The sequence below is a fragment of the Crocodylus siamensis genome, chromosome 1, assembly GCF_052110815.1.
Source record: "Crocodylus siamensis isolate JL-2025a chromosome 1, ASM5211081v1, whole genome shotgun sequence".
NCBI classification, from domain to species: Eukaryota; Metazoa; Chordata; order Crocodylia; family Crocodylidae; genus Crocodylus; species Crocodylus siamensis.
In genome coordinates this window covers 241,433,161-241,461,008 of record NC_143395.1, presented here as the reverse complement: position 1 = coordinate 241,461,008, position 27,848 = coordinate 241,433,161, and the positions used below count along the sequence as shown (strand labels likewise).

General features: G+C 39.9%; 1 protein-coding gene and 1 long non-coding RNA gene across 2 annotated transcripts in view; one reads left to right on the top strand and one right to left on the bottom strand.

Moving 5' to 3' along the window:
- ROBO1 (roundabout guidance receptor 1) overlaps positions 1–27,848 on the bottom strand; it is a 796,429-nt gene that overhangs the window by 523,389 nt on the left and 245,192 nt on the right. Inside the window, exon 2 of the mRNA XM_090059747.1 lies at positions 21,690–21,773. Coding sequence (XP_089915873.1) covers positions 21,690–21,773 — 84 coding nt within the window. The remainder of the gene's footprint in view (positions 1–21,689; positions 21,774–27,848) is intronic.
- Positions 1–27,848, top strand: part of LOC149874316 (uncharacterized) — an 86,091-nt gene that overhangs the window by 38,527 nt on the left and 19,716 nt on the right. The window contains exons 2-4 of the long non-coding RNA XR_016443793.1: positions 7,096–7,151; positions 10,011–10,119; positions 22,729–22,868. This is a non-coding gene — a long non-coding RNA (uncharacterized LOC149874316). The remainder of the gene's footprint in view (positions 1–7,095; positions 7,152–10,010; positions 10,120–22,728; positions 22,869–27,848) is intronic.

Sequence of the window (27,848 nt, the reverse complement as noted above, 5' to 3'; positions counted from 1 at the left end):
ATTGGTTGATCTCTGAATTCTAGCCAAAGTAAAGGAAAAATATTACTTGGGCCATTCAGCATATTCCACTTGTCAATTCATTTAATTAACTGTGAAAAATATACCATTAGTTTTAAACATAGATCATCAAATCTTTCCCAGCTACAGGAACACTTTGTAGTCTGAGAACAAATGTAAACATATTCTCTATATGAAAAAATACATTTGTTTTAACATTACTTTTTATTTATTTAGGTTTGTAGATGATCAATAGAAAGATTCATCAGAAATGTCATCACATTTCAATTCACACTTCCATTTCCCTAGTGCACTGTATGTATCCTATATTATTATAAAGAACACTAAGAAATATTAGTGCAAAACCAGCTGAAGACTTTGTGATCCATAGTTAATGTATTTATCTTGGCATATATGTTCTTTCTGTAATATTTTTTAGATGTACAACTTAAGCAGTGTAGTTTCATCACCTTGAATCCCTAGCTTATCTTAGGAGAAAGGGATGGAGCTTGGCAGATGATATATGCCATAACTGGAGGGAAGCCTAGAATTGGACACATTTAAGACAGCAGAAGAGCTTGGTGCTTTTTACACTGTGTGGAAAGTTAGCAGTCTAGAACATTACAGCCCAGGTTCTATTACCTGATATACACTTAAATGCCACTTACCCATTCACATTAGTGGTGTTTTTGGAATTTACTACAGTTTGTGATTCTATTCCCTTCTATTACCCATGCAGGCCATGTGCAGGTAATATAATCCTGTAAGTGCCAGAAAAGCTATTTACATGGCTGAATAAGTGACATTCAGGTTCCAAAAGGGTAATGATTCTGATTTGTAGGCCTTTATGTATTGGAAAAAAAAAAATCAAAACACCTACACAGCTTCCAGGTTAACAAGGAGATATTTTAAATTTTAGGTTAAAATGATCATTAAACATCATTAATAACAATTATATGTTCACTATTTTACTATGGAACCTACCAACACAACATCTGACAACCATTCCTTCTATCTTATCTAGCTAAATTTATCAGTTTTTTCTGACTTCTGTGGGCTTTGTCTCATAGCCATTTAGCTTTGAGTCAGGTTAAGACATTATTCATGTCTTATCAAGCAGTGTTTTAAAAATGCAATGATTTCCAAATGAAGTGAAATATATATTGCATGCTACTGTATTCTAGGTTTTTCAATAACTTCAAAGGGAAAATAAATCCCTAGCAGTGTTCTTATTACTAAAAAAGAAGAATTGTAATATCCTTTTCTTTAAGTGGCAACTAATAACATGATCCCTTACAGTATTCTTCTCAACCAAAATGCCATAAAATCCCTAGAGAGATCATTTAAGAACATGAGAAATAGAGAGATACCATATAAAATTCAGAATATCTTGGATGGCCTTTAAAGAGTTTATAGATAGAAATCTGGTGTTCTAGCCGTTATATATAGAATGCCCTCTATCTATCTATCTATCTATCTATCTATCTATCTATCTATCTATCTATCTATCTATCTAATGGATAGAGCACCAAATTTATACACATATGTGTGTGTGTGTGCACGCGCATGTGTATGCAAGAGCCACAGAAGTAGTTTGCTTGATTTACTAGTTAAGAGGCATTTATAGCTATAAATCAGAGGCAGACTGCCTATAACATGTATCAGGTACCTCCAGATACAAAAGAAACTGTGAAACTTTGTTACAACCTATTGGTACATTGCAACTATTTTAATCATATAGTCCCAGGGTTTCCTTAGATTTTTGATATTAGGGGCTAGATCCTGTTCCACCTATTTTGTACCTAATGGATTTAAATGCCTTTGTGTGGTCCTATTCCTCCCTAGGGAAGTTGCTGAGAAAACATTAACAAATTTACTTTTGTAATACTCCATTACCTAAGCCTTACAAAAAGCAAAGGAAAAGAGGAAAACCCATGCAGGTTTTGCAGGATCTGTTTTTCAGAGACTCAAGCAAAACAAAATAGGATCATACTTCAGTAATAGGTAGAATAGGATATAGCCTTAGGTTGATGAAAAACCATTTGGCATTTCAATATTCGGTTGTAGTCTTAGAAGGCATACATTAGGGTGGATCCAGGCCCCTAAATACAATCCCACTTTCTTCCATATATCTTGCACTAGTCATATATATAGACCTTTGTATGACAGGGCCTTAGATACAGTTATAATCAAAGGTCCTGATCAAGATGCACACTGTGTGTGTTTTTGGGTAAAAGTATATGAGAATAGAATCTAGATTAAATAATGCAGCCCATCTCATGTCTATAGAGGATAAAATCTCTAGACTTTGGTATGTTTGAAACCAGCATCCCAAGCTTTTGGCGGAGGCCAGCTATTTCTTCCTTCTAACAGTAATCTATAAAAGTGAGACCAGTTGGTGTTACTTTTACATTTAACAGTTAGCACACTTGTAAGTGGCAGATATGATGTCACATGTCAGTATTACCTGTTGGCCCTGCAAGAGGCTACATACATGTCAAAAATGGTTTAGCATCCTGAATTATTCTTGTTATGAAAAAGGGAATAGAAGCAGGGAGAAGGATGGAGAGTAAAGGAGAAGAGTACTTAAAGCACTTCAGAATTGCCTTTTTTCATAGCTGCTACCATCTTGACACCAGTATAGCAAGATAAGGGAACATGAGAAAGGAATGTTAAAACATAGCTTTATGGCAACATTTGAAAAGGAGCCAAAAGGATTTTGGAGCACAGGCCCACTGCCCTTCAGTGGGACATAATGATCCTAAAATCACACAAGGGCTTCTTGAAAATCTTCCCATAGATACAATAACAGTGGACTGTCTGGTGAAGTAGATAGAGTTGACTTGAATGGAATTAGATCAGGCTAGTGTGAACAGATGTGTTACGACTAAAGGGAAATTAACATAGACAGGAAAAGATTGCAGTAAATCATAATTTCTCCCTACCTTCAACTCCAGCTGTGCCTTGACTGACTTCCGGCACTTTGTGTCACTACAGAAGTCTGTCAGAATGGCTATGAATTCTATCAGGATTTGAACATGAGCTCTAGGAGTGCTAGCTCAGCCACTTCAAATTGCATCAGTTTGATACAAATTGTTAGTCTAAATGCATTAATTTCCCCTTTTAATCAGACTGCTCAAAATAAGTTTAGCAGTTTTTTCTTCACCAGATGGAAGGCTCAAGCCGGCTCCCCTTGAAGTCTGTGGCAGAACTCCCACGGGGAGCAAGATCAGGCCAAGGGAGCTCAACTTAAATATTTGGTGTGTTTTAAGATTACTTAAAGCTAAAAATACATTCATCTTACAAGAATGTTGTTCTGCTAACATAACTGGTTCATCATTTGGAAAAAGAGTGTGTACAAAGAGCAACTTGGATTTAAAAATTGTAACGAAAGCAAGGGTGCATATAACATACATTTGTTCATTTACACCGATCTTAGGCTACTTCAATTGGATTGACATATTAAGAAAAAGGTTTTGCCATAGGTGACCCTCTTAATGACTAACTCACTCTTATATAATGTTTTTGGAACTCCTGTCTGTTCATTTACCCACACTCCAATCTGTTCCCTTTTGAGTGCCAGGCCCCCTGTAGGGATACTTAAAGGTCATTCTCCAGTTTAAGCATGGGTCAGCATTTCAACAACTAGATACACTCCGTGCACAGAAATGAGCTCACCCATTTCATTGATGTAGGTTTCATTGGTACATGAATGTATCTATAGGCTAGGACATAGAAAAATGAATATATTCTAATAGAGGGGTCAGCAAGCTTCTGCGAACATGGGCTGGAGATTGCCACTGGTGAGTGCTGAGGGCCAGCATTTCAACCCTGGAGCAACAGTAAGCACAGACTGCAGTGAGGAAGAGCAGCCCTCCATTTGGGCTGTAGCAGTTGGCTGCAGTGGCAAAGGCGATCGGGGAAAAATGTGGACTGGACTAAACAGCTAGGAATCAGCACACCCTTAGTAAGATGTGGACTTGGATTAGAACTTCACAGACCTGATCCAATACCTTTGTGGGCCAGATTCAGCCCACAGGCTATAGGATGATGACCCCTCTAATACCTCTGAGGGGTGCAATTTGGGGCTCGCACTGTTCGATATCTTCATTGGCGATTTGGACGAGGGGGTGAAAAGCACCTCATTCAGGTTCACAGATGACACTAAGACGTGAGGAGAAGTGTGCATGCTAGAAGAGAGAGACAGGCTACAACTAGATCTGGACAGGTTACAGAGGTGGGCGGATGAGACTAGGATGGGTTTCAATATGGACAAATGCAAGGTATTGCACCTGGGGAGGAAGAACCAGCAGCATACCTACAGGCTGGGGAACTCCCTTCTTGTCAGCACAGAGGCAGAAAGGGATCTTGGAGTCACTATTGATTCCAAAATGAACATGGGCTGACAGTGTGGGGATGCAGTCAGGAAGGCTAACTGCACCTTGTCGTGCATCCATAGATGCATCACGAGTAGGTCCAAGGAGGTGATCCTCCCTCTCTATGAGGCCTTGGTCAGGCCACAGTTGGAGTACTGCATCCAGTTCTGTGTGCCGCACTTCAGAAGGGATGTGGACAGCACTGAGAGGGTCCAGAGGAGGGCCACGCACATGATCAGGGGGCAGCAAGGCAGGCCCTATGAGGAGAGGCTATGGGACCTGAACCTGTTCAGCCTCACAAAAGAAGGGGATCTGAGAGGGGATCTGGTGGCCACCTATAAACTGGCCAAGGGGGGCCAGCAGGCAATGGGAGAGTCCCTGTTCCCCCAAGCACTATCGGGGTAACAAGGAACAACGGCCATAAGTTGACTGAGAGTAGATTCAGGCTAGACATCAGGAGGCACTACTTCACAGTCAGGGTGGCTAGGAGCTGAAACCAACTTCCAAGGGAAGTGGTGCTTGCCCCTACCCTGGGGGTCTTCAAAAGGAGGCTGGACAGACACCTAGCCAGGGTCATTTGACCCCAGCATCCTTTCCTGCCCATGGCAGGGGGTCGGACTTGATGATCTGCTTAGGTCCCTTCCAACCCTACAAACTTTGAAACTATGAAACTGTGAAACCTCTGAAAGTGGGGGAAAAGCTCATTTTCTTATTTTGGAGGACAGTAGGGGAGCTTGATAACCATTGGGTTTTGTTTATGCTCCTCAGAGAGTGATACAGGGTGTTCTACCTGTCTCAGGGTCTCTCATTTTTCCAAAGATGGGGTAACAAAAGCATAACTAACGGTGGATTGAGTGGGACACCAGTCTCAAACACCAATTTAGGAGAGGTTTTGCACAAAAATAGCAACTGCTGCTGCTGCTTCATGCACCCCTGCTGCCCCGAGTGCAAAAACTGTCAAGCTACAACTCTGTGGTGTAGACATCTCCATGTTGGAAGGTGAGGACAACTCTCAGGCTCACTTGCTGCCCCATCTCTTCAACACAATGCTTTTTCCCTCTTGTCAATTTGAAAACAATAAAACTGAGAAATACTTTGCTTTTCCTTTCACAGATGTTTCTCTTATCTCCAAAGAATGCTGGGGTAGGTATACCATGAACGGAAGAGGGAAGTGCTGGCCATGCTCCAAGTATCCTGAAGAAGAATAGCAGGCCATTGACCTTTACCTCTACCTTTGAATTCATATTGCAGGAAATAGTATGAGGAATGAGGAGCCAGGAATTGATTCACCCTTCTTTATGCATTCTTGGGAGAGGAGGAAAAAAAAGGAACATAATAATTTTGAACCACAAACAGTTTAAATTAAGATTGGTTTCACAAGGATCTCATGAACAAAAAATTTTGGAGCAGTTTCTTGCTATTTTTGAACTTCATCTGCCCTACTCATAAAACATTCATGACCTCAGGTATTCATGACCCATAACTTTTAGCTTATTTTGTCTGCTCTTGATAAACTAGAAAACAGCTTAACAAGATGAAGTATTGGAGTGAAGCAATCATTATAACTGCACAGCTGCTGACAATATGTGGAAGATAATCTTACTTTTACAGAAGAATGCACACCTGTATCTTAGCAACTATTCCCTTTGGAAGTATATAAAGAACATCACTAAAGGACAAAAACTTTCTGTTGGGCTGACTTTTTTTTCTGGTTTGTGCACCCCAAGGACACATATTTGAGGTTGAAGTATCTCTGTCAGGTGCTGGTTGGAGTGGAGGTATTGTGAATATGGAAAACAAAGAATTAAATGTTTAGAGTACCTTTACAATTATTTTACTTTTGAAAAGTATTCCCTAAAAATAGAAAAACAATTGACAGGAAAACCTGTGGCATCTGTGTTAATTATGTCTAAAAATATGGCACTATATTTTGAAATGTGTGTTTTGCTTCTTCAGCGTGTACCATCTGGACCTTCAGTTGATGTTATGGATATAAACACATTGAAAAATAATTCTTATTAAACCCAGAGAAATCATTAAAGTAGTAAAACCAGCTTTGTTATTCATGCATATCTGAATTTCATAGAAAAACACAAATGACAATTTTTGCAGCTATCCAGTTATCCCATGAGGGATATCACATGCTCAGCAACCATCCATTGTGTTTACAATGGAGATTCTTTTTTATTGTACATAAATTCTCTCTTTTCCCATGAGTTCCTTTAGTAGTTTTTTACAAACAGAATTTGGCATCTCCTTTGTCCATCTAATGATAGTCTGAAAGGTATTTCAGCAAATAAACAATTAAAATACTGGAAAAAATTGCTTTTATCTTCTCTTGGGTGCCTTCTGTTGTTCATAGTGCATTCCAAAAATGGTAACTGTATGGAAATATATCAAATATCTGAATGCTTGGTGGTTGTTTCTTGCACAAGAATAGGCATCTGCTCAGAAAGCCAAAGCTCTCACTAATGAGCCTGAACCAAAACCTACTCCAGTGAACTGGAAGACTCATTGACTTCAGTTAGCTGTGGATCAGGCCTTATTAAGAAGGAAGTTCACCATTTTGAAATTGTTTTAAGTTTAAGAAAAAAACGTCCTACACTGATTTGTATAAGAAAAACAAATCAAACAAAATGTTATATTTTTTTCTGACATAATTATAGCATAAATGGTTATATTTTCCTTTAAAACACAAACTATTTCATTTTATTTATTTTAGAATGCTTTGCTTGGCCAAAGTGAAGACAGCCTTAACTGAAGGAACCTGAAAGAAAGGTGGGTATTATGTTTTACTAATTCTCAAAAAGAAAAGTTTCTTCTTAGGGCACTCTAACTTACAAGAAGCAAATTAAAAGTTAATGTCATGAATACTGAAATTTTAACTTGAGTAATATTTAGTTCATAATTACTAGCTTAATTCCTCCTGCTCCTTCTCCTCACCTACCTTCTCTATTTTTCTAACTTGATATCACCATGTGAACTTCTTTGTTTTGATTTGCCTTCCTACTCTATGAGCATGTCTAAATGAGATGCTAATATACAGTACCTCACTGCTGCTCATTGCTACAGTATCTCATTGGTACTGCATAGTAATGCCAGTTACTGCAGTCATTTAATACTAACAACTGCGCAGACTGCTGCTCATGTAGACACAGCCTAATTTTCTTACATTCTATAAAGTCATGAATTCTCACCATAACTCCAGCAACCTTCATTTCTACCACCCACAAATTCTTTTGATTTGCCTTTGAATCAGTGAAGTTTTCTATTTTGTTAATAAACTAATAAACTAAAAAAGAACAAAAATTGCATTTGAAAACAAAGTAAAAAGGATGATTGTGTGTCTGAGAAAACAGGTAACAATTTCTGATAAGTCTGAGTTATTTAAAATGATAATCTACTGAAGAACAGTTACATTTGTAGTGCATAGAGGAAGGAGTGTTTGGTTATTAACAGAAATCCAAGAACAAGAAATACAAAGACATTTCTAGTAAAGGGTTATAGAAGAAGAATTTTAAGAAGTTGTAGATGATATCTGGGAAAGTGTTTGAGCACTTTAGCCAAGGTCCATAATCTTACTTTTCCAGGTGAGATTACAGGTAAATGATACTGGATTGGGACAGAACAGGTTCTGGTAAGGAGGTGGAGCTTGAGCACATTTCGTTACAGGGAATGGCTAATGGGAAAAGAGAAGTGTCCTGAGACCTAAAAGCAAAATTGCTAGACCAAAGTTCAGACTTGTTGCTTACTTTTTTTTAAAAGAGGAAGCAGTCATGATATGATATGAATCTTGTTTAAACACAAGATGGGGAAAAAGAGACGTATTTGGGACTTTTCTTGTCTTACAAAATAGATTTGGTTTTGTGAGGAATTTTCGCTGTCTTCTAAGAAGTATTAACGGTAGGCAAGAAACTCTATTTAAAACACATCATCCAGCAAGATGAAAACTGTACCCAAAGTGGAAAAATACCAAAACTAGAAGTACTCTGTTCATATTAAGGTCAATGAACAATCAATAGACCTGCTCATAGAAAGCTATCAACAGTGCTTTAACTTGTGAGTGATGGTTCCACTTGTTATTTCTTGTAGCTATGCATTTTTCAAGAATCAGAGAAAAACTAAAAAATGTAATTCAAAACATAAATTTTGTGAAAGAGGAAAGGCTGACTAGACAAAAACAAATTACTTTTCTTTGAATTATCTCATGGATCTTAAAAGCTATCTTTGTATGCAGTGCTATCCTACTAAATAGTGATTATTTGATAAGAAGTTCACTGATAGAACTCACAATAAAACAACAGTTTTATTAAGCTTCAATATATAGAAACATATTTATTACCAATATGTTGGTAATATTTATTATATATTGTTTGAAAAATATAAAACAATATTAATCTTAGTGCCTGAATTTTAAGAAATTGCTTTTTACCTCTTTCTCCTTTCTATGGTGTATCACTTTATTTAAGATTATTAACTTGGGGGGGAGGAGCTCCTGCCTCTAGGCATAGCTTGGTGGAGGCCCTAGGGGCCTGTGCCTCCCCACCTGTGCTTGGGACAAGGTGGCTGCTGCAGCAGGCTGCTTGCTGTGTCCTGAGCATAGGTGGGGGGGCATGGGTCCCCAAGGCCTCCACCAGGCTGTGCCCAGTGGCAAGGCCCCCCTCTTCACACCCGTGAACAACCAGCTCTTCCTAGACTCAGCAAGAGCCACCCCACATGAGTCCCCGCTGCTGAGCTGAGCTGTGCATGGCCAGCTGAGCTGTACATGGCCAGCTGCAGTGTGGCTTGAGGTGCAATGGTAGCATCCTCTGCTGTCTCCACTGATATGGGGATGGAGTCCCTCATGCCCCTGGAGGAGCCTGCTGGGCTGCACCCCTCCCACCACCCAGCCAGGCTGGGGCCCCACTTACCTTCCTCTGCTGGCTGGACCACACGGTCAGCTGCTCATTTCAGAGGCTTTGATCTGGCCTCTGCCCCTTCCCTGACCTGCTGGGGCTGGGGGCAGGGGTGTGCACATGAGTGCACACCCAGCTGTCCCCACATCCCAGGATCTACCAAAAGAGGCTCTGGGATCTACCTGTAGATCAGAATCCCTGGGTTGTTGACCACTGTGCTATACCCTCTCCCAATCCTGCCCAAACTTCTCCCCTCCCCAATTTACTTATATTGAGTTCCTGGCATACCTCCCAGCACTGGTTAACATGCACATAAGCCATTTAGAAGCTACAATTATAAGGCTTAAAGTAAGCCACATGATCATAGATTGGATACAGGAAACATCTTCACATACCCTTAGACACTGGCATAACTTGTTTTATGTGTTAAATTCACTAATTCTAGGTAATGTTTGATGATAATTTGAATGGCTTTAACTCAGAATCACATTTCCTAATGCTTAGAAACCTTTTTCTGATTTCCAAATCAAATTTATTCATGGGCTATTTTTTCCATTTATTTTTGTGTCTAGTATCCTAAAATAGCTCTTCTCCCTGTCTGGTGTTTACCTGCCTGATTTGTTTATAGTGAATTAATATAAACCTTTGCTTTCTAAGCTATATAAGCTAAGTTTTTTCAGCCTTCTTTTGCAAGATAGGTTTTATTTTCTCCTTGCCATCCTCATAGCACTTCTCTCTACAGGAAATACTTTGCTTGACACACTCTGTGTTCACATCTTGGGGAACATTTGCCTTTGATATTCTTAATCATTTTGATGACCACTAAGCAACCCACTGAATGACTGAAAATTGTAAGTCTTTTCTGTTGCTACTTAATCTTAGTTTTAATCAATGTTCTATCTTGAAAAGAAGAAGAAATAATGAGAAAATTATATTGCATGGTTCTGTTTTGATAAAGAGTGACAGTGAAATTGGCTGTGATTCAAGATTAAAATAAAAGGGATTGTGATAACTGGATATTGTTATACTTTAATATTCTACTAAAATAGGAATAGAAGTTTCTAGGGGAAAAATATTTTATTATTTTTGACCGCATGTTTACATTGTCACATTGCTGTTTTACTTAAAATGTACTTTAAGATTCCACCTTCAAATACAGTTTTGTGATTAAGATCCCGAAGACATTCCTAACTAAAATACTGCTAGGGATTCAATCTGTGTTGTAAGGATAAAAATGCTTGCAAAGAAATGAACAGAGGCAGACAAAACTGAAACCATCATTCTAGTGGTTTTGGCTGACAGAGTGGACAGAAATAGACTGTTGATGGACAAAAACAGAGACAATATTTTTTAAATTAGCATAACAGTATCCATCTGTTCCTAGATCTAAAGTGCAGATGTAGTCCAAGAAGTATCTTTGGAAAACTGGTATCATGGGGTTCTGTATTCATTTTCCCAATAACTCCAGATCACATTTAGTCAGTTGATAAGTTAAAAAATAGAGGGTGAGGGGTGGGGAGATGTTCAAACTGTGAGCTCTGCAAATTTAGCCTGAAATCTAAAAGTCAGACAGAGTTCATTCATGCATCACTACTAGTTATGAATGTTCTGGAGCTGGAACCTTACTTAACAATTCTGTTGATACCAAGATGGGGATTAATTCAGCTTGCTCTTCAATAGGAATATTGCTACTTGGAGAAAGAATGTGCAAAATGCTTCTTTTTGTTCTTAGGCTAGGGACAGATGTTGCATATATCTCTGGATAAGCTGTTTTAATGTTTATCCTGAAACACAAATATCCCAGGATTAATTGGTGTGTACACATGTTGCTCTTCTAATCAGGGTATAGAGACCAGCTGAATGCAGTGTTGAATTTTTGCCATTGATCAATGATATGATCCTGGGATAACTGTTTGTCCATATTTTGCAATGTCTCACAATAAACTATTGCTATATCTTAGCTGGGAGACTTTAGGATTTATCGCAGGATAAAGGTCATAGACATCTGCATGTTTGTGTTTTGTCAAACACAAACAGTTTATCTTGGAATAATTGTAATGTCTGTTTGAAGCCTTAGGTATGGTGTACAAAGAACAATGTACAGACATCATGAGAGATTATTATGAATATTTATATCAAAACAAGATCATTGTTTTATTAAGAGGTTGTTACCTGCTTACTCCATACCTTAATTCATACCAGTTCTCTGCATGCCTTTATCTCATTCTCTTGTCCCTACTAACTGCCTGGCAGAATACTCAAATCCATAATCTTTTCCTTCTACCTTTATTTATTTGTTCCTTTCTCCTCCTATATAATCCAACCAAATACTTGCACTGGGTCCCACCACACATTTATTTTTTCTTCTACTGCATCGTTTTAGAGAAAATCCTGGGACTATAATGGATTCCTACACAATACAGTCATCCTTCCTCTTACAATACTGAAGTCCACCATGCAAAATGTTATTGATTTTTTTTTTTTCTATTACTGAATGGAAGTCCTTATAATTTCTTTGTCACCTGTTTGCAATTTTACTTCCTCTAAGTTCCCTTCTTTTCTCCAAGCAACCTATCCATTTTTGCCTAGGTGTCCAGGAGCTACCCGGACTAGGGGGCTGCAGGAGGCTCCTTCAGCCCAGGCGCAATCACTCCCCCGATCCAGGCTCCCGGATCAAGTGGGAAGTTTAAAAGAGGGCCCGCGAGTCGCACAGTGGAGAGAGGCGGTGGGACCGGAAGTGGAGGGGCGGATCGGTGCCTCCCAGAGCACGAACGCTGAACCGGAGCTGCGCGGGTGGTCCCCAGCTGCTGCGGAGGAAGCGGCAAGGCAGATCCACGCTGCCCAGCACCGAGCCGGGAAGCCGGCACTGCCAGCGTGGTCTTTAGCTGTCTCAGAGGAAGCGGAGGGACAGAGGCACGCCGCCCAGCATGAAGCCGTGAAGCCGGGGCTGTCAGCAGCAGTTCCAGCTGCCAGTAAGGGAGAGGAGGGGCAGATCCACCCCGCCTGGCGTGGGGCCGCTGAGCTGGAGCAGCCGGGGATTCCAGAAGCCAGCGAGGGCGTGGAGGGGTGTAGCCACCATGCACCACGCAGAGCCGCTGAGCTCGGGCAGACGACGTGGTCTCCGACCGGAGGCAAGAGGGAGACGGAGCAGATCCACGTTGCCCAACGAGGACCCGCTGGGCCAACGTGGCCGACGGGGATTGCCGTCACAGACAGAGATGCACGAGAGCGACTACACGCCATCCAATACGGTGCCCGCACGTTCGGGTGCAGCGAGCAAGGACGGCTGACGCGGATGCGGGGAACCGGTTGTGAGTCAGGTGTCCAGGAATCACAATACTCAGTGGGCAGAGGGCGTGGATTAAGCCGGGGACTGGCCAAGGCGGATAGACCCCAAGTGGTGGCCGGGCCATACGACGCAGAGGAGGAAACTATGGGAACCTCCCTAGACTGAGGATAAAAGCAGCAGGGGATTACCCCACAGCACCCTGGTAAAAGGGAGACTGATACTTTGCGAAAGGGGGAGCGATGAGGACGCTCAACCCGGAGGATTGGGTGAGGGTGTAGGGGAGGAGGAGCCCTCAGGAGTCCCCGCTGACCCACCAGTCTCGTTATTGGACACTTTGGCACGCGCCGCACAGGAAGATCCAACTAAACCGGAAGTTACATCAAAGTCATGGCAGGCGAGCATGACGGGCGCAAAGACCAAGGGAGAGGAGAAAGAGACTGGTGACCTAAAGAGGGGACACGGGAACCGAGTCACCTAACGAGGGACTGGACTCGTTCACACTAGGATCTTTCTAATTTGCTAAGAAAGACAATGTCTGTCCAGATTATTTCTTTCTAACCCAATCTCTTTCTTTTCCCATCTCACATCTTTATCTTTTGCCAACTCTCCTCCAGCATTCCAGAGTACGGCTTAAGAAGGGAGGAAGGAATCTGTTGGGTGGCTTACTAGTCTATGTTGTTCTGCTTCAAAAGGAAAGGGGTGAAGATAATGTGGGGAACGTGCTGCTTCTCAAAGTACAAGAATCACATATAAAAGATCAAGTCTTGTTTCATTCATGGATTCAATGCATTTCTAAAAGATCATACCTCAAAAAAGTGGACAATTTAGCAGACACCAGGTAAAATCACTGAACTGGAAGTGAAACTTCCTGAGAAATGATAACATGATTCCGATTGTTTTCCCTGAAATGTGCTCCATTACAAAGTGAAAATAAAGACATTTCCCATCTGGATGCCTTGCTAATGCTGCTGAATTCAGAACATAACTCGTGATCTCACAGTACTACAAAGAAAGGAGAGAATATAGCTCAGCCACTCCCAGGGCTGAGGTGGCAAAACAATGTGAGAAAAGACAAGAGATGCTTTGAAACATGAGAAGTAGAGTTACAAAAGATTTGGACAATGGGATTAAGGGAGGATGCACAAGTGACTGATTTGAGGTCACAAGTGGAAACCAGCAGATTCTTCTACCTTTTGCAAGAGCTCAGTGAAAACGCTATGAAATCAGTGTGAAATAACTTCATTTTGAATAAGATGTTGGTCTGGAAAGCTTCTTTAGACAATGCATCTCTCTAATGAGGACTAGTGAGCCTTATCTGAAAATGTTTGACTATATATATTATTAATGTAACAAGTCATCATTCTACTCCCAGTAACACAAGCCGTATTCTGTGAATTGTTAAATGATCCCCAATATTTATGTCACAGTTGGTTAAACATGAAATATGTTACTTCCTAGGATATAATGCATAAGCACACTTCAGTAACACAGTACAATACAATCTTAGAAATTGCTTTGCAGCCATTGATTAGATGGTGAAAATAATCTTGGGTCGTATTTGATTCTAAATGCACTCACATTACTTTTAGAATGAAAAAAGACCATCCAGGAATAGCCAATAGTTATTTTACTAATTATACTGGGGGATCATATGTGAAATATAGCATGGAAATATTATTTTCTTTTTTGACAGCCTGCTTTACAGACTCATAAAAAACTCACCAGAGGAATTATTTTTTTAAATTTTAAACAATGAAACAATCACTCAATCACTATCTTAGGCTTCCTCCAACTTGACTTCCCTTGTGCCTATTCTAAATGGTCTCTGTTAGAGGTCATCCTTGCTCAGGTTTCTGCTGCTTTTCACTCAATCGATTCTCTTCTTCTTTAATCTTATTTTTACTCATGGGCTACTATTCTCTTACTTCACTGACTTTTACTGTTTTGTGAGTTTTCTGTAATATCATCTCAGTGTTCAAAGGGAATACCATAAGATCTCTATTTCTCCCTTTCCTTCTGCCCTCTATTTGTGGATGCTCCTATTCACAAATCTCTCTCTCTCACTACCTAATACTTAATGGGCATTTATACACTTGCTCCGGGAGGGGGGATAAAGCACCATTTTTAAGTGTGGGGACACTAATACACAAGATGCCAGAGGCTGCTGGAGTGTGGTAATTACCATGCTCCAGCAGACTCGATTAATTGAATCTGCTCCGATGTACTGTAAGTACAGAGCACTGAAATAGCCTTACTGTTTGTGTATAGACACCCAATGAAGCCAAAATTAAGTTTGAATTCTTTCCCTCCAAGCCTTGCAGCTTGTTTTGGTCCCTGAAGATGAAACTATCATTTTCCAGTCATTAATACTTAACTTTGTTTTCTCTTCTAGACCTATGTGATTGAGGTGTGTCTAAAACCTGGCATTTCTATACCTCTTTCTATGTCTCTGAGATCTAGAATTCTGTATTTAGAAAACATTCATCCTGATCCTTATTTCATGCCTCATTCCCTTTTTTCTTTGTCCCTAACAAAACAATATTATGCCTTCAAATCAAGATTCTCTTTCTATCTTATTGCTCTGTTGATTTTTGCTCAGCTTCTCATTATTAAACACAAATTTATTTTTGCCATGAGGTTTTTCATGGCTTAATACTGCCTTGCCTAACATCTCTTATGTACTTCTGATCCAATGACCATTTGACCAAGTGCAGCTGACAGATTATGTTGCCTCCCTTACTTCACAATGCTTAGCCTAATTAACAAGTAAAGTTGTTTTTCACTCATTAACTCATACTTTTTTCCTCAAGCATATTCATACTTTGTATCAGGTCCAACTCTTTCATAGGAAGTGCTTCATGTAAATATTAAAAGTGCCTTTTTAATCTCCCTAAAGACTTACCTCTGATTGATTTTGTAGTCATTACTATGGCTGAGCAGCTAGGACAATGTAACTGCTGCTTATTTTATCAGATTCTGGCATTTCAAAATATACCCTTTCCGCAGACTCTTTTTTCTTTGCTTTTTCCTCGACCTGCTACCTGCCTATCTGCTTAGGTTGTTAATACTTTGGAGCAGAGAGGACATTCATAATCCCTGTATATATAGTACCTTGATTTGGACCTCTAGACACTGCTGCATTATAAGGAATAAAGGATAATAAAAGTCTACTGAAGCTTAAAAAATGCAATCATGTGTTGGATAACAGAAGACGATATTTACTAAGGTAGTAGAAGGTTTATCATTGATTACTCTTCAGAACTAAATGCAAATCCCTCACTTTTCCACAAAGACCTTTTCAAATATGTCAATATTTTTCTCTGTTATATAATTATAGAAAATAATTTGATTTTTACTAGAGTTTTTGTTCCTTTAAAAGATGCATACTTTTTTCTTTGTATGTGGGTCCCAAATTCCATGAAAGGTATTAGTTAGGACTTTAAGACCAGTCATTTGACTTCTTGGTCCAACTATGCTGCTTCCCTTATTATGGCATGTTTGGTCTAATTAATATTTTGAGTGCAAGAGGCCCATTGACCTTGCAGAAGTTTCTTTCACTAATTATACTGGAGGATCTGTTAACCTGAACACCAAATTTCTATGCTTTGGTGGAGTCGATTCAACAATTTCCACATCCATAAAAGGTAGACTCTAATCCCTATTTATTTAGAAGTACTTTAAATGCTAACTTTTGCCAAAGTGAGTTAAAAAGATCTCTGAGAATAAAGATTACTATTTGACCACCAGAATCTGTTTCAGTGTTTGCCAATCTTTCTGTGTGACCTTGTCCCATAGATTAAGTTTCAGATCTAAGAAAGGATGATGCAGCTTCCAGTGTTTAGGTGTTGTTTCATATCCCCTCCACATGGAATCGGTGTTAGGTGCCTAGACTCTCTATACAAGGCCTTGGAAAATTTGGACACCTCAGCATGGGATCTGGCCAACAAAAGTCAGAACCTGCAGAGTGTAGTTCTGTAGAGCGGGCCAAACATACAAACATGAAAGAAGATGGGCATCCTAAAAAATGTCCCTATCTGGAGCTTAGGTTTCTCACTCAGGGCTACAGTGAGGCATCCCCATCCATTTGGGATCCCCAGGCTGGAACCCTCCTCAGATGATATAGGTCTTGACCCCTTCCTTCAGAGAACTGAGCATAGTATTCTCTTTTTATACACTAGCTTGTTGGTTACAGCAGACACCTGGAAGTAGAAATCTTTCCTCCCCTGCTAGACAGGACTCAGACTCCTAAAAGAGTGTGTTAACACCAAGCATAAAACTATTCTAGGGCAGGACAACTGCTGTTGAATTGTAATGAAGAATGCAAGATTCTCACAGTGAGCCAGAGAGAAGGCAGACTAGGGGGTAAGATTCAATGTTTGTAATTACGGCACTTACCTGTGAAGACGTAGTCATGGGTTATAGTCCTAGGGCTGTCTCTGTATTTTATATGAAATAACCATCAAATAAATTGAACAAACTATGCTAAAACCACAACACAGGACTCCTCCCTCCCGGGTGAATGTCGTAACTTCAAGTTTTCTTTTTGTGCTCCTTCTCTGGTTCAAAGACCTCCTGCTAAGCATCAAGAAAAGCAGTGGAAAATGCCCCATTGGCATATAGTACTCCCTCTGGTGAAGTGGGGGTTGTGGGATTGAATCCCCTCTGTCAGAAGTAGGATATGAACCTGGATCCTCCTACTCCTTGAATGGGTGCATTTACTACTAGACTATAAAAAAGGAAACTACCACCACTACCTCTTCCTGACAGCTTTTTTAAAACAAGAAAGTGGCATTCAACTACATTTTGTGAAAAGCCTGGTCAGATGAGTATGTGTTAGCCGGGCTAATCCCTATCCGATTTAGGCATTACTTAGGCACCATTATACTGAGTTTGGGGCAGTTCCAGGGATTGGGCAGGATTCAGGTGCCAGGATAACTTTAAAATAAAAAAATGTTGGGTGCCTATAGATCGGAGTCATTGCCAGGGCAAAGTGGCAAGCAAGGGGAGTTTTTGATGACTGGAATTTTGAATTGAGACACCAAATGCTCTCTGAGGTCCCTAGAGTTTTTTTTTAATTGGTTATTAATCCATCCTCATCTGTGCCTCAGTGCACTTCCCCAGTAGCACAGGATGTTTCAAGGATGAATATCATAAAACATGTTGCATTAAGGAATATTGCAGAAATGGGGCCACATAAATATTTAGATTATTAGTCCAATGATAATCCTCTACAAAATCATTTCCTGCAAGCCTATGACTTGATGGCACTGATAGGTAAGAGGTAAAATAATAGTAAAAAAGACACACTAATGGGGTGTTTCTACATGTGAAATTAACATGCTGTAATAAACTCTGGTGCATATTGTACTGGAGTTTATTGCTGTTGGGCATCACATTTACATTACACCTGGGACCTCAACGTGTTGAGATGGGTTGGAGCATCCCTGACTGGCTGAGGACCTGGTGGGTCAATCTGGTGGTCATGGGCTGCTCTGACCCTCATTGTGCTGTGGAGGGGCTGGCTGGGGCACATGTGTGCTCCAGTGCAGGGCTAGCCAGCAAGCACCCCCCACACTGAAGCACCCTCATGCCCCAGCCAGCTGGTTAGTGTCTACATGTGCATTGCTGCAGAGTAACACATTCTGCCAAGTGCTAGTATTTACAAATACATCCTGTGGTAGAGTTAAATAATTTAATTCATCCTAATAGGACTACAGGTGCAGACAGTGGTATTTTACTACAGAAATAATTAGGCAACTCCACAGTAAATGTCTTGTGCAGATGTGCCCAGTGCGATGCAATAAATTCTGGTACAGTTTGTGCTGGAGTTTATTGCTTCTGCAATAGACCCCAGCATTTACAAGTGCACCTGGGACCATAGCACATTGAACTGGGGCTGCACAGCCCTGGCTGGGAGGGAACCCAGGGGGTCAGTCTACTACCATGGAGCTGCTCTGTGTGGCAGAAGGCCACCTGTTTCTCTGCAAAAACTCTGCTCTGTGACAATTTAGTTAGGATGGGCTCAGCAGAGGATACACACCGTACCCTATCTCTTTAGGTAACCTGAGCTGGATACATTCCTGAGGGAAGGGGAAAACTGCTCCCTCTGCCTACGTGACTGGCATCATATACCTGGGTGAGGGGCTTGAGCACCCTGCTGGACTAGAGACTGCCAGTCTGCCCAGCAACCAGTGATGCATTTCAAATTGGTTGGCTGACAGCCAACAGGGCTGGCTTCCATTGGACCAGGTAAATGAGGTCATAAGGGCTATATAAGTTAAGGACTGCCCAGAAGGAAGGGACAGCAGCCATGAGGAAAACTCAGAGAGATAGAGGAGCTGGACCATCTGAAACATGCTCTCTCTCTCAAAACTCAAGATCAAGGAACTTCCTGCCTCCAGAGGGAATCTCCACCTGCCTCTGGAGGATACTTGTGAGTAAGCTACCTGAGATCTAACTAGATATATAGCTTGCAGTAACTCAGATGCATGATCAAAAGCTACCCCAGCCAACCTGTTTGCTCTATGGGATTTCTCTGATACTACTCAACTCTGTGGCCTATTCCAACCCTACTCTTTGTAATCAATAAAATTCTTTTTTGTACCTAGCATGGGAAACTTATTGGGAGTGGGTCTAGATTATGCCTTGGGGTCCCCTTGGTTTGGCTGAGTAAGGGAGACCACTACTTGTGCTTCTGACTGAGGGAAGCACCCCAAGTTCTTGAAGCACCCTCAAGGGCTACTAGATCTGTGTTTCTCAGGGGGTGCAGAGTCAGAATCAAGCCTGTCCCTGGGTGGTTGCAGCTCTACCCTCAAGCTAGTGGGTGTGTTTCAGGAAGGGGGTTGGCCAAAAGTGAGGTGCCCCTGGAGAGGCACTCGGAGCCTGGAAGGTGGTTGGGCACAGTGAAGTGGGTGGCTCAACGCAGGAGCACCCCCTACTGGCCAGCCACTCTCTGCCCAGCTCGATATGGTGTGGAGGGGCTGGCTGGAGCATGAGGGTACTACTACAGTGCAGGGCTAGCCAGCAGGCAGCCCCTGCACAGTAGCACCCTCATGCCCCAGACGGCACTGGCCAACGTCTTGACATATATTGCCAAGGGTAAATAAAATAACTCTGCGGTAGGATAGCACTTGTATTGGGCAGTACTAACCTATGGCAGAGTTAATTAGTTTACTCCAGCCTAATAGAACTGCACATGGAGAGGGTGGTGCTTTACTGTGGAGCTAATAAGGCAACTCCACTATGTCTTGTATAGATGCCTCCCTGGTTAACAATAATTTTGATAGTATTTGATTGCTATCATCTTGGATTATGTCTCCACCGAGAATTAGAATCGACCATAAGGCCACCCTTTAGCCATCTGCACCAAAGTCCCCTGGCCCCCAGATGGAACCCTGGTAGTGGTGTAGCCCAACTCTGGAAGCGCTTCTGGGTTTGGGGATTGTCTTGAGCTCCACTGACTTCCTAGCCTACAGGATATTTGGAATTTGAGCACTGCAGGCCCCAACCACAGCAAGTCCACCACAAGCAGTCCAACATTTCTCTTTTCCTTTCTCCACACTCTACTTTCTCTACCTCCCAGAAGTAAAGACAAGTAGAATGACTCTTAGAAGGGTTGTGCTTCCCATGGTAAAAGGGAACTTGAAATGCATCTTAGCATCATGCTCAAAGCTATAAGCACAGTGCAACATGGTTGGTGTAAGCTACAAGGTGCAGCATAGATGTAGGAAAAAGAGCTCATATGGCTCAGGCTGACATTATGGTCAATTCAAATATCAGTTTAGATTTACCCTTAGCATTTAACACTTATATCTAAACATTTCTGTAAGGTAAGTATTGTTTCCCTTCTTTTGCAGATGGGAAAAATTGAGGAACAAAGTTAAAAGACTAGCCCCTGGACTCACTGGTAGACCCAGAAACAGAAACAGCTCTGTAATTAAATAATTCAACAGCACTATTTTTCTGAAGAAATATCTTATTTGCATCCAGTTTAAAGTTTTCTTTAAACTGCCTTAATTCAGTACACCTGAACAGTTTATATTGCTTGGGTCAATGGAATTAAAAGATCTGAGTTTTCAGAGAACAATTTTCCAAACCAAAATGATTTGGCAGAAGTGTCTCTTAGTAGGAATATTTGCAACGGTGTCCATAAAAACTCACTTCTACTTCTGTGAATTGTGGGATAACAGTAATGCACACTTATCTTTACTTATCTGGCTGTATGGAAATCATACAGTGTACACAAGGCTTTTCAGTATTAACCCATCCTTAAACTCATTTTGTGATGCAAAACTCACTCTCCTTCATCTCTGCTTTCAGATCCCTGCCCTCCTGCCTGCATGTCACTCCCAGCAGAAATAAAAACAGTGAACATGTGCCTGTTTTTCACAGTTTTCATTAATCATGAAGGAATAGATACTGTCATTCTTCCCAACACAGGGCTCCAAGACAAAATCAAGTGAACCAGATTCAGGGCTACTTTGGATTCAGAACCACTGCAACTGGTCTGAAGATTTGACCCAACACAATTACCTCTGGAGTAAGGCACCATTCAGAGTGAATAAGTGTGGTTGAACGGGGTGTCTCAGTGATTTCTGAGAGATGCACCTGTCCTATAAACAATCTTCTTTAAGGCAGGTGAAACAAGTCAGAGATTTTTCATCATATTTTCTTTCTGTTAATAACCACTACCAACTACACAAAAGGAGAAAGAGCTACCTTTAGTCATGAGAGAAGAGACTTTGAGATTTTTTTTCTTTTTCTTATTGCAGGTTATGCCATAGTATGTGTACAATTTGGAAGATATTACTGTATTACTAGGCTACTGTAATATGGTACTGTACTACTAGTACTACTGTACTATTATTGTTTCAATAATATAATCATTTACAAGTATTGTATAAACATTTTGATGCTTTGGAAAAATAGAAGTAAAGGCAGTCATCTTGTGAATTTCAGCAGGCTGAACAATATTTCCAGACTGTGACAAGGACATTAAAAGTTCTATTACGATGATGAAGATAGCCAGGTAGCAGAGATGGTTAAAGAATTGTGTACAGGTGGCAATGACAGATGTTGGTAGAAGGTGAGAGCAATATGCAAGTATGAATACTTTGGAAAGATGCACTCTACCTGTGTAGCCCAGCGAATTGTCATCATTATCAGAGGTGGGAAGTGGTGTCCCGCTGTCGTTCCCCCTCTCTAGGTCATCAGAGTCTGTCGGAAACAACACCAGAGCTGCTGATGGGGTCACAGTAGTAACAGTAGTTGCCATTTCGATCAAAACATGCCCAGACACAAGTAAATCCACATATGACAGAAAGACACACAGTGACAGCACACAGCATGCTTCATCCTTCCACAGCCTGGGTTGTGATAACCACTGTAACAGCTTCAGTAACATTGCTTATAGTTCCTAAATTCCCTGTTTTGTGTCTTTATTCCCCTACTTCAATTCTTTTACTGCACCTTTACTCTTACTTCACAGCTTGTGAAGTGCTCTGTCTACACTCTGCGAACAGCCAGCACAGACTGTGGTGAGCATATGGAGAAGAGAAGGCAGGGTAGTTGAATGCTAGCATTGCTAATTTTCTACCTTATTGTTAATCAAAGCTATTGACTGTGATCACTCCCCATCATCGCTTCATCTCCTGGCAATTACAGACTCAGGGGACTTCACCTCTTTGTGGGGAAGGGGTGGGGGGGGAAACAGTGTCTTGTCAAATAGGGGCGGGGGCAGGGCTGGAATAGTATACCTACTCAAAAGGAGGGGGCAGGGAAAGGGCTAGGACTCATCTATGAAAAGGCAACAGTTTATCATCGTAAGAAAGAGATAAATTTCCTGAACTGAAAGATCGCAAAGAAACACTCCGTTTCAATGTCATGGTAAAAATAGCTACTCAGAGACATCATGTGTTTTAATACTTGGTGAGATAAATTGCTAATTTAAAATAGTTCCAAAACAAGGTGAAGACTCATAATAATGAGTCAGAACAGTTTAAGGAATAAAGAATCACACAAGGTCTGACAACAAAACAACACAGCATATAGTTTGGCAGTGCACAAAGGAATTCTCTACTTAATCAATGTTGCTACACCTCTATATATAGCTATACAAGACAGGGTGTTAAACTGCATATATGTTTAACCTTCTTTATTTTATTCTCTTTAGACAAGTAACAAATAGGAAATGAAAAATACTGAATATGCTGGTGGAAGACAAACACATACAATACAACCAGCTAACATGATTTTAGGAACGTTTGCACATGAGAAGATATGTTGACCTTGTTTTCTCTTCTATTTTGAACCGTAAGTACATGTTGATGGCTAATTCATTAAACATTTTAAAGAACTTGCATAAGAAAGACATATCTTACCCTAAGCACAGTTGCTGGACTACTTTATTTGCTAGATGTTAATGTTTCTTTGTACAAGATGGACACAGTGGCATTAAAAATCCTATTTTTATTGAATAATTTTGTTGAACTTGCAAAAAATATCATAGACAACTAAATCACAAAGGTATCAGTGATTTTGTCAATGCATCTAATTTCTATTACTTTTAAATAGACAGATACACAACACACAAATAAAAGTTACTTCTTTCTTCTTGAAAATCCCATTTTGAAGAACTGAATCAAGAAGCCCATGTCCCTTTAAGTCATTATTAAAAAATATTAAAGACAAATTAGTTAGGATACTGCACCAGAAACTATACATATATTATACATGGGTACATACATTTAAATATAGTCAATTAAAAATGATAGTGTCTTTTTACATGTTTGTTGTGGACATATTAAAAAGATATGCTGTAGTACTAAGGGCAGATGCAGAAGGTGAAATATATGCATTTATTATTCAACAATTCATCTTTCCTAACTCAGTAATGATCAATGTACCTTCTTAAAATATGCTCTGAAAATGGCAGTGTAGTGAGTGGATCAACATTCTTCCTCTACAGATTGTTCATTTTTATTTGCATGCAGGTTTTGACTGGCCAGACTTTTAGTGAATTAAGAGGCAGACTTTACTGGTGTTTATGCACGTGTTTTGGGAGGTGGGAAGAGGGGTGTGATTTAATTAGAGCAGCTGTTAGAGAGCCACTTTAATTAAAACGCCTGGAGTATCATATGTATCAGAATCCCTGCACTGAAAAATGGTGGTGGGGATACTTTAACTAAAGCTCATAAAATTTACTCTAGGATTCTTTTTATCAAGTAAAGAAATCAGTGTCTTGCTAAACCACACTTGAGGTATGTTTCAATTTAACACACATTGCTATATGAAAATACATAATTAAACCACTTTTTTCCATTCTAAACTGTCCTACTGCATTTGCAACTATAAAAAATGGGAACAATATCTGTAAGAAATTCCAGATATATACATACTCAAGATATATTTTTTATTTATATAATTTTAGCATAAGCTATGTTTTTCAAACTTGTGTGAGGCACCCAAGTGAAAGAACTCAACTTCCAAAACTGTTTCCCACTGAGAGAAGCCAATGGGAGGTGACTGCAGCCCCTTCAAAAATCAAGCAGTAATTATTTAGGGCATTTCATTGCTCTTTTAAATCTGAAAAGGTCAATCTCTGTCTTTCTTTATTCTTCACTTTTAGTGATATTGGAGACTTTTAGTAATATTGGCAAAAAAGAAAATGGGTTGTTTTTAATGATAAGGCCATTGCAATTTATAATCCAAGACATGATTTATCATTTTATTTGTTGAGAAACACTAGGTGGGTTTTTTGGTTCATTTTGTTTTGTTTTTTTAACTCAATCATGAAGAATATAGTATTTCAACCTACATAAAAACAGAGATTCTGCATGGTCCCTGTTGAAGGACTGGAATGGGCTCCCAAGTGAGGTGGTACTCTCTCCTATCATGGGGGTCTTCAAGAGGAGGCTGGGTAGCTATTTGGTGGGGGTGATATGACCCCAGCACCTGTTCCTTCCTGGGGCAGGGGGTCAGACCTGATGATCTGTTTAGGTCCCTTCCAACCCTAAGTACTATGATACTATGACTGCATTCACTGACAGTCAATGAAGTTCACTTCCCAATCCTGTTGAATTCAGATCAATGAAATTTATGCCACAGAGCAGAGGGCTTGTAATGTAGGCCATACAGATGGTCTCATTGTCCTGTATGAGCTCCCCTGAAGGAGCATGAATTTCATCCTGTGTCACAGGGTAAAGCATATTCACTTTATTCAGGCAACCCATTGAAATTCAGTCATATTGAGAATTGCTGAAAGAACTTCCACTGGTTTTAATAAAATTGCTTCATACTTCGGCTGTGACAGATACTGAACCAACACTCCAATTTTACAGTATCTAACTGTTCAAATAGTTGGGAAGGACACATTCCCTTGCACTTACCTATATTTTTTGCTGCCTGTAGGGTTGGGCATTTTATTTTATTAAGCTTTATTTTCATGGAATACTTCATGGCATTTCAGGGAATACCTCATGGAATGACCCATACTTATTAATGATTTTGGTTTGCATCTGGTAAATGCATTTGGGTTGACTAATCATTTTTGGGATTTAGATGGCATTCACAAAAGGGAGGAGGTGATGTAGATGCACCCTGTACCTCAGTAGTTAGGATACCAGTGGAGGAGACCTGGTTTTAAACCTGTCTTATTAAAATCAGGAATAAAACACAATACCCTCTCGCTGGTGAGTGTCCTAACCATTGGCTTATAGATTCACTCACACCTTTAAGTTCTGGCTTAATGAGTATTTCAGTATTTTATACAAAAGGTACAGACATTTGGGCAGTTTAGAGGGAGGTCAGATGGAGTTAAAAATGCCCACCCAATCTAAGGTAATTTGGGATGGGGATGCTAGCTATGGGGAAAATTGGAGGAATCAAAGGGGCAAGCAGGCTTGGGGGCATGGTTCAGGGGGATCAGGGAGAGCAGGCAAAGTCCATTCGGAGATTGAAAAGGCTGGTTGGGTCCAAGAGGATTTAGCGGGATCAGGGGGGCTAGTGGGGTGTGCGGGGAGACTTAGGGGGATGGGACAACTATCTCCCCCCCAGGAACAGGGGCTATTCTTAGCCCCAATACTCCCTCCATCCCCAGAAAAAAAACCCATAGGAGAGGACAGCTTTGTTCCGCTGCTTTGTCTCAGGAACCATTAAATGCTATCAAACATTTTATTTGAGATGTCCCTAAAATACTGTATTGTAAATGACTCAGAGATAACACAATGTAAATGTTGCCATTTCATATAAGATTTTATTTCATGGTACACAGTTACAGTTTATTATATATAGAAAAAGTAATCTCTCATATGCTGAGTGAAATCCAGGCTTCACTCAGCTTGTAAAATGTTTTATACTGAATTCAGAGGGACCAGGAATTCACCCAGGTTGTTTTGTGACAGCCATTCCTTAAAATCTTTTAGCAATAGAAAATGTAATATGTTACATTATTTTATTAACTGTATGCTGTTTAGCTTCTGATTTACCATAAGTCAAGTATTTTTCACATGTACTTCAGCAAATGCTAATTTTACGAGCTTGGTACAGCCTAACAAGATTTATTCCAAATAATTTCTTTGTTATCCTGCTGAAATTATCACAAAATAGTTCACTTTATGATCACTGTGGATATATTTTGTTAGCTATATGCTGTAAAAATTATCAAAATGCATCGACCTCCTTTCATGCCATGCGTTCTCCTTTTCTAAATTGTACGGTGAGTACCATTAAGCACCTCCCCACACTAACTTTTTCTTTTAAAATAATAGAGAAACTTCATAGATCATTAGTGGGCATAAATTCTATGTAATGAAAAATGTCTACTGGAATTTCAGTAACTATTGCTTCATTTTACTTCTAGAATCTGAGTTGTAGTGTGTCTTTTGAGTACTTACTTATTTATGATTGATTTTTTTTTATTATCACTATCCAGCCAAAATTTTCTAGGTAATGGCTATGATTGATATTTTGAAGATGGCTATTAATGAAAGATTACGCAAAAACAAATTAATATAAATTACTATCAATATTAGAATTGTGTTCTACAAATTGGATCAATTCCCATTGATTCCCTCCCACTGTTTAGAAGATCCAGGGAAGAGATGTCAGAAAGAAAGCTCTGAGTACACTGAAGCAGAGATCTAAAATGAGGAATTACCGAAATATTTTTTCTTTCAATTCAAAATTTTAAGGTTATGTTACCTAATATTAAGATTAACTTAAAACTTAGCTTTGCTTCTGTTACATGGTAGCTTATTGTATCACGGGTTTGCTGTACACATGATCAAAAGCAGGTCTTAGCTACACTTGTGCAAATCTGGAATAGTGTGGACTTTTCCTAGACTTTAACTGGAACCATAAGGGTTAACATAATATGAAGTTTTTAAAAAAATCCTGTAATTCTGAATCTAGGAAGCCTACAACTTAATTTTACTTTATTTTGATCTTTCACATCCCAATGCTTTCACTTTTTGTATTGGCAGAAATAGATTTAAACAAGTACAGCACTTAAATGAGAACTATTGATTCAGTTAAGTAAATTATATATAGATATATCTGTAACAGTGAGAAGTATGTTGTGTATGGTAGGCTCATACAGATATTATTCCTACTATGGATTGAAATGGTATTAAATATTGATTTACAGAAAAGGTTCAATTGCTTCAAGAGATACAATTATATTTTGTCAGGCCTTTAATAAAAGTTGATATAACTTTTTAACAACATATTCAAGAAGGTCCTTGGCTCCTGTAAACTGTCACAGCTCCAGAGACTTCATGTGGAATTACAACAATTTAGATCCACTGAATATTGGCTATGTTCAGGGAAGTCTGCAATGCAAGTGGACACACTAAAAACCTGTGGATTAGGGTAGCACTATCTGTTATGTTGGGTTTGTTCACACAATATAGCCCTAATCTAAGACTTTGGACACTAACTACTGAAACAGAAATAAATCATTAAGTCTTCCTTTTAACAATACCTAGAACACAGCTGGCCTAGCAATTTAGCACTGGTTTTCTAAGAAATGTGTAGGTGTATATGTGCATGTGTATGTGTGCATGCAGGTGCATATTTAAATAAGGTCCAGAATAGTCACTGAACAGATACAAATGGCATGTTTCAGCTGAGAAAAGCTGGTTTGTTAAATGTTGTAAATGCCTCAGACCAGATTTCTTCAACAGTGAAAATCATGAACTATGTTAATTTATATTAATTGAATATTTGGATTTCAAACAAAGCTGTCCAGCTGGTAGTCCATGGGCCAGATGTGGTCCATAATGGGTTAAAATT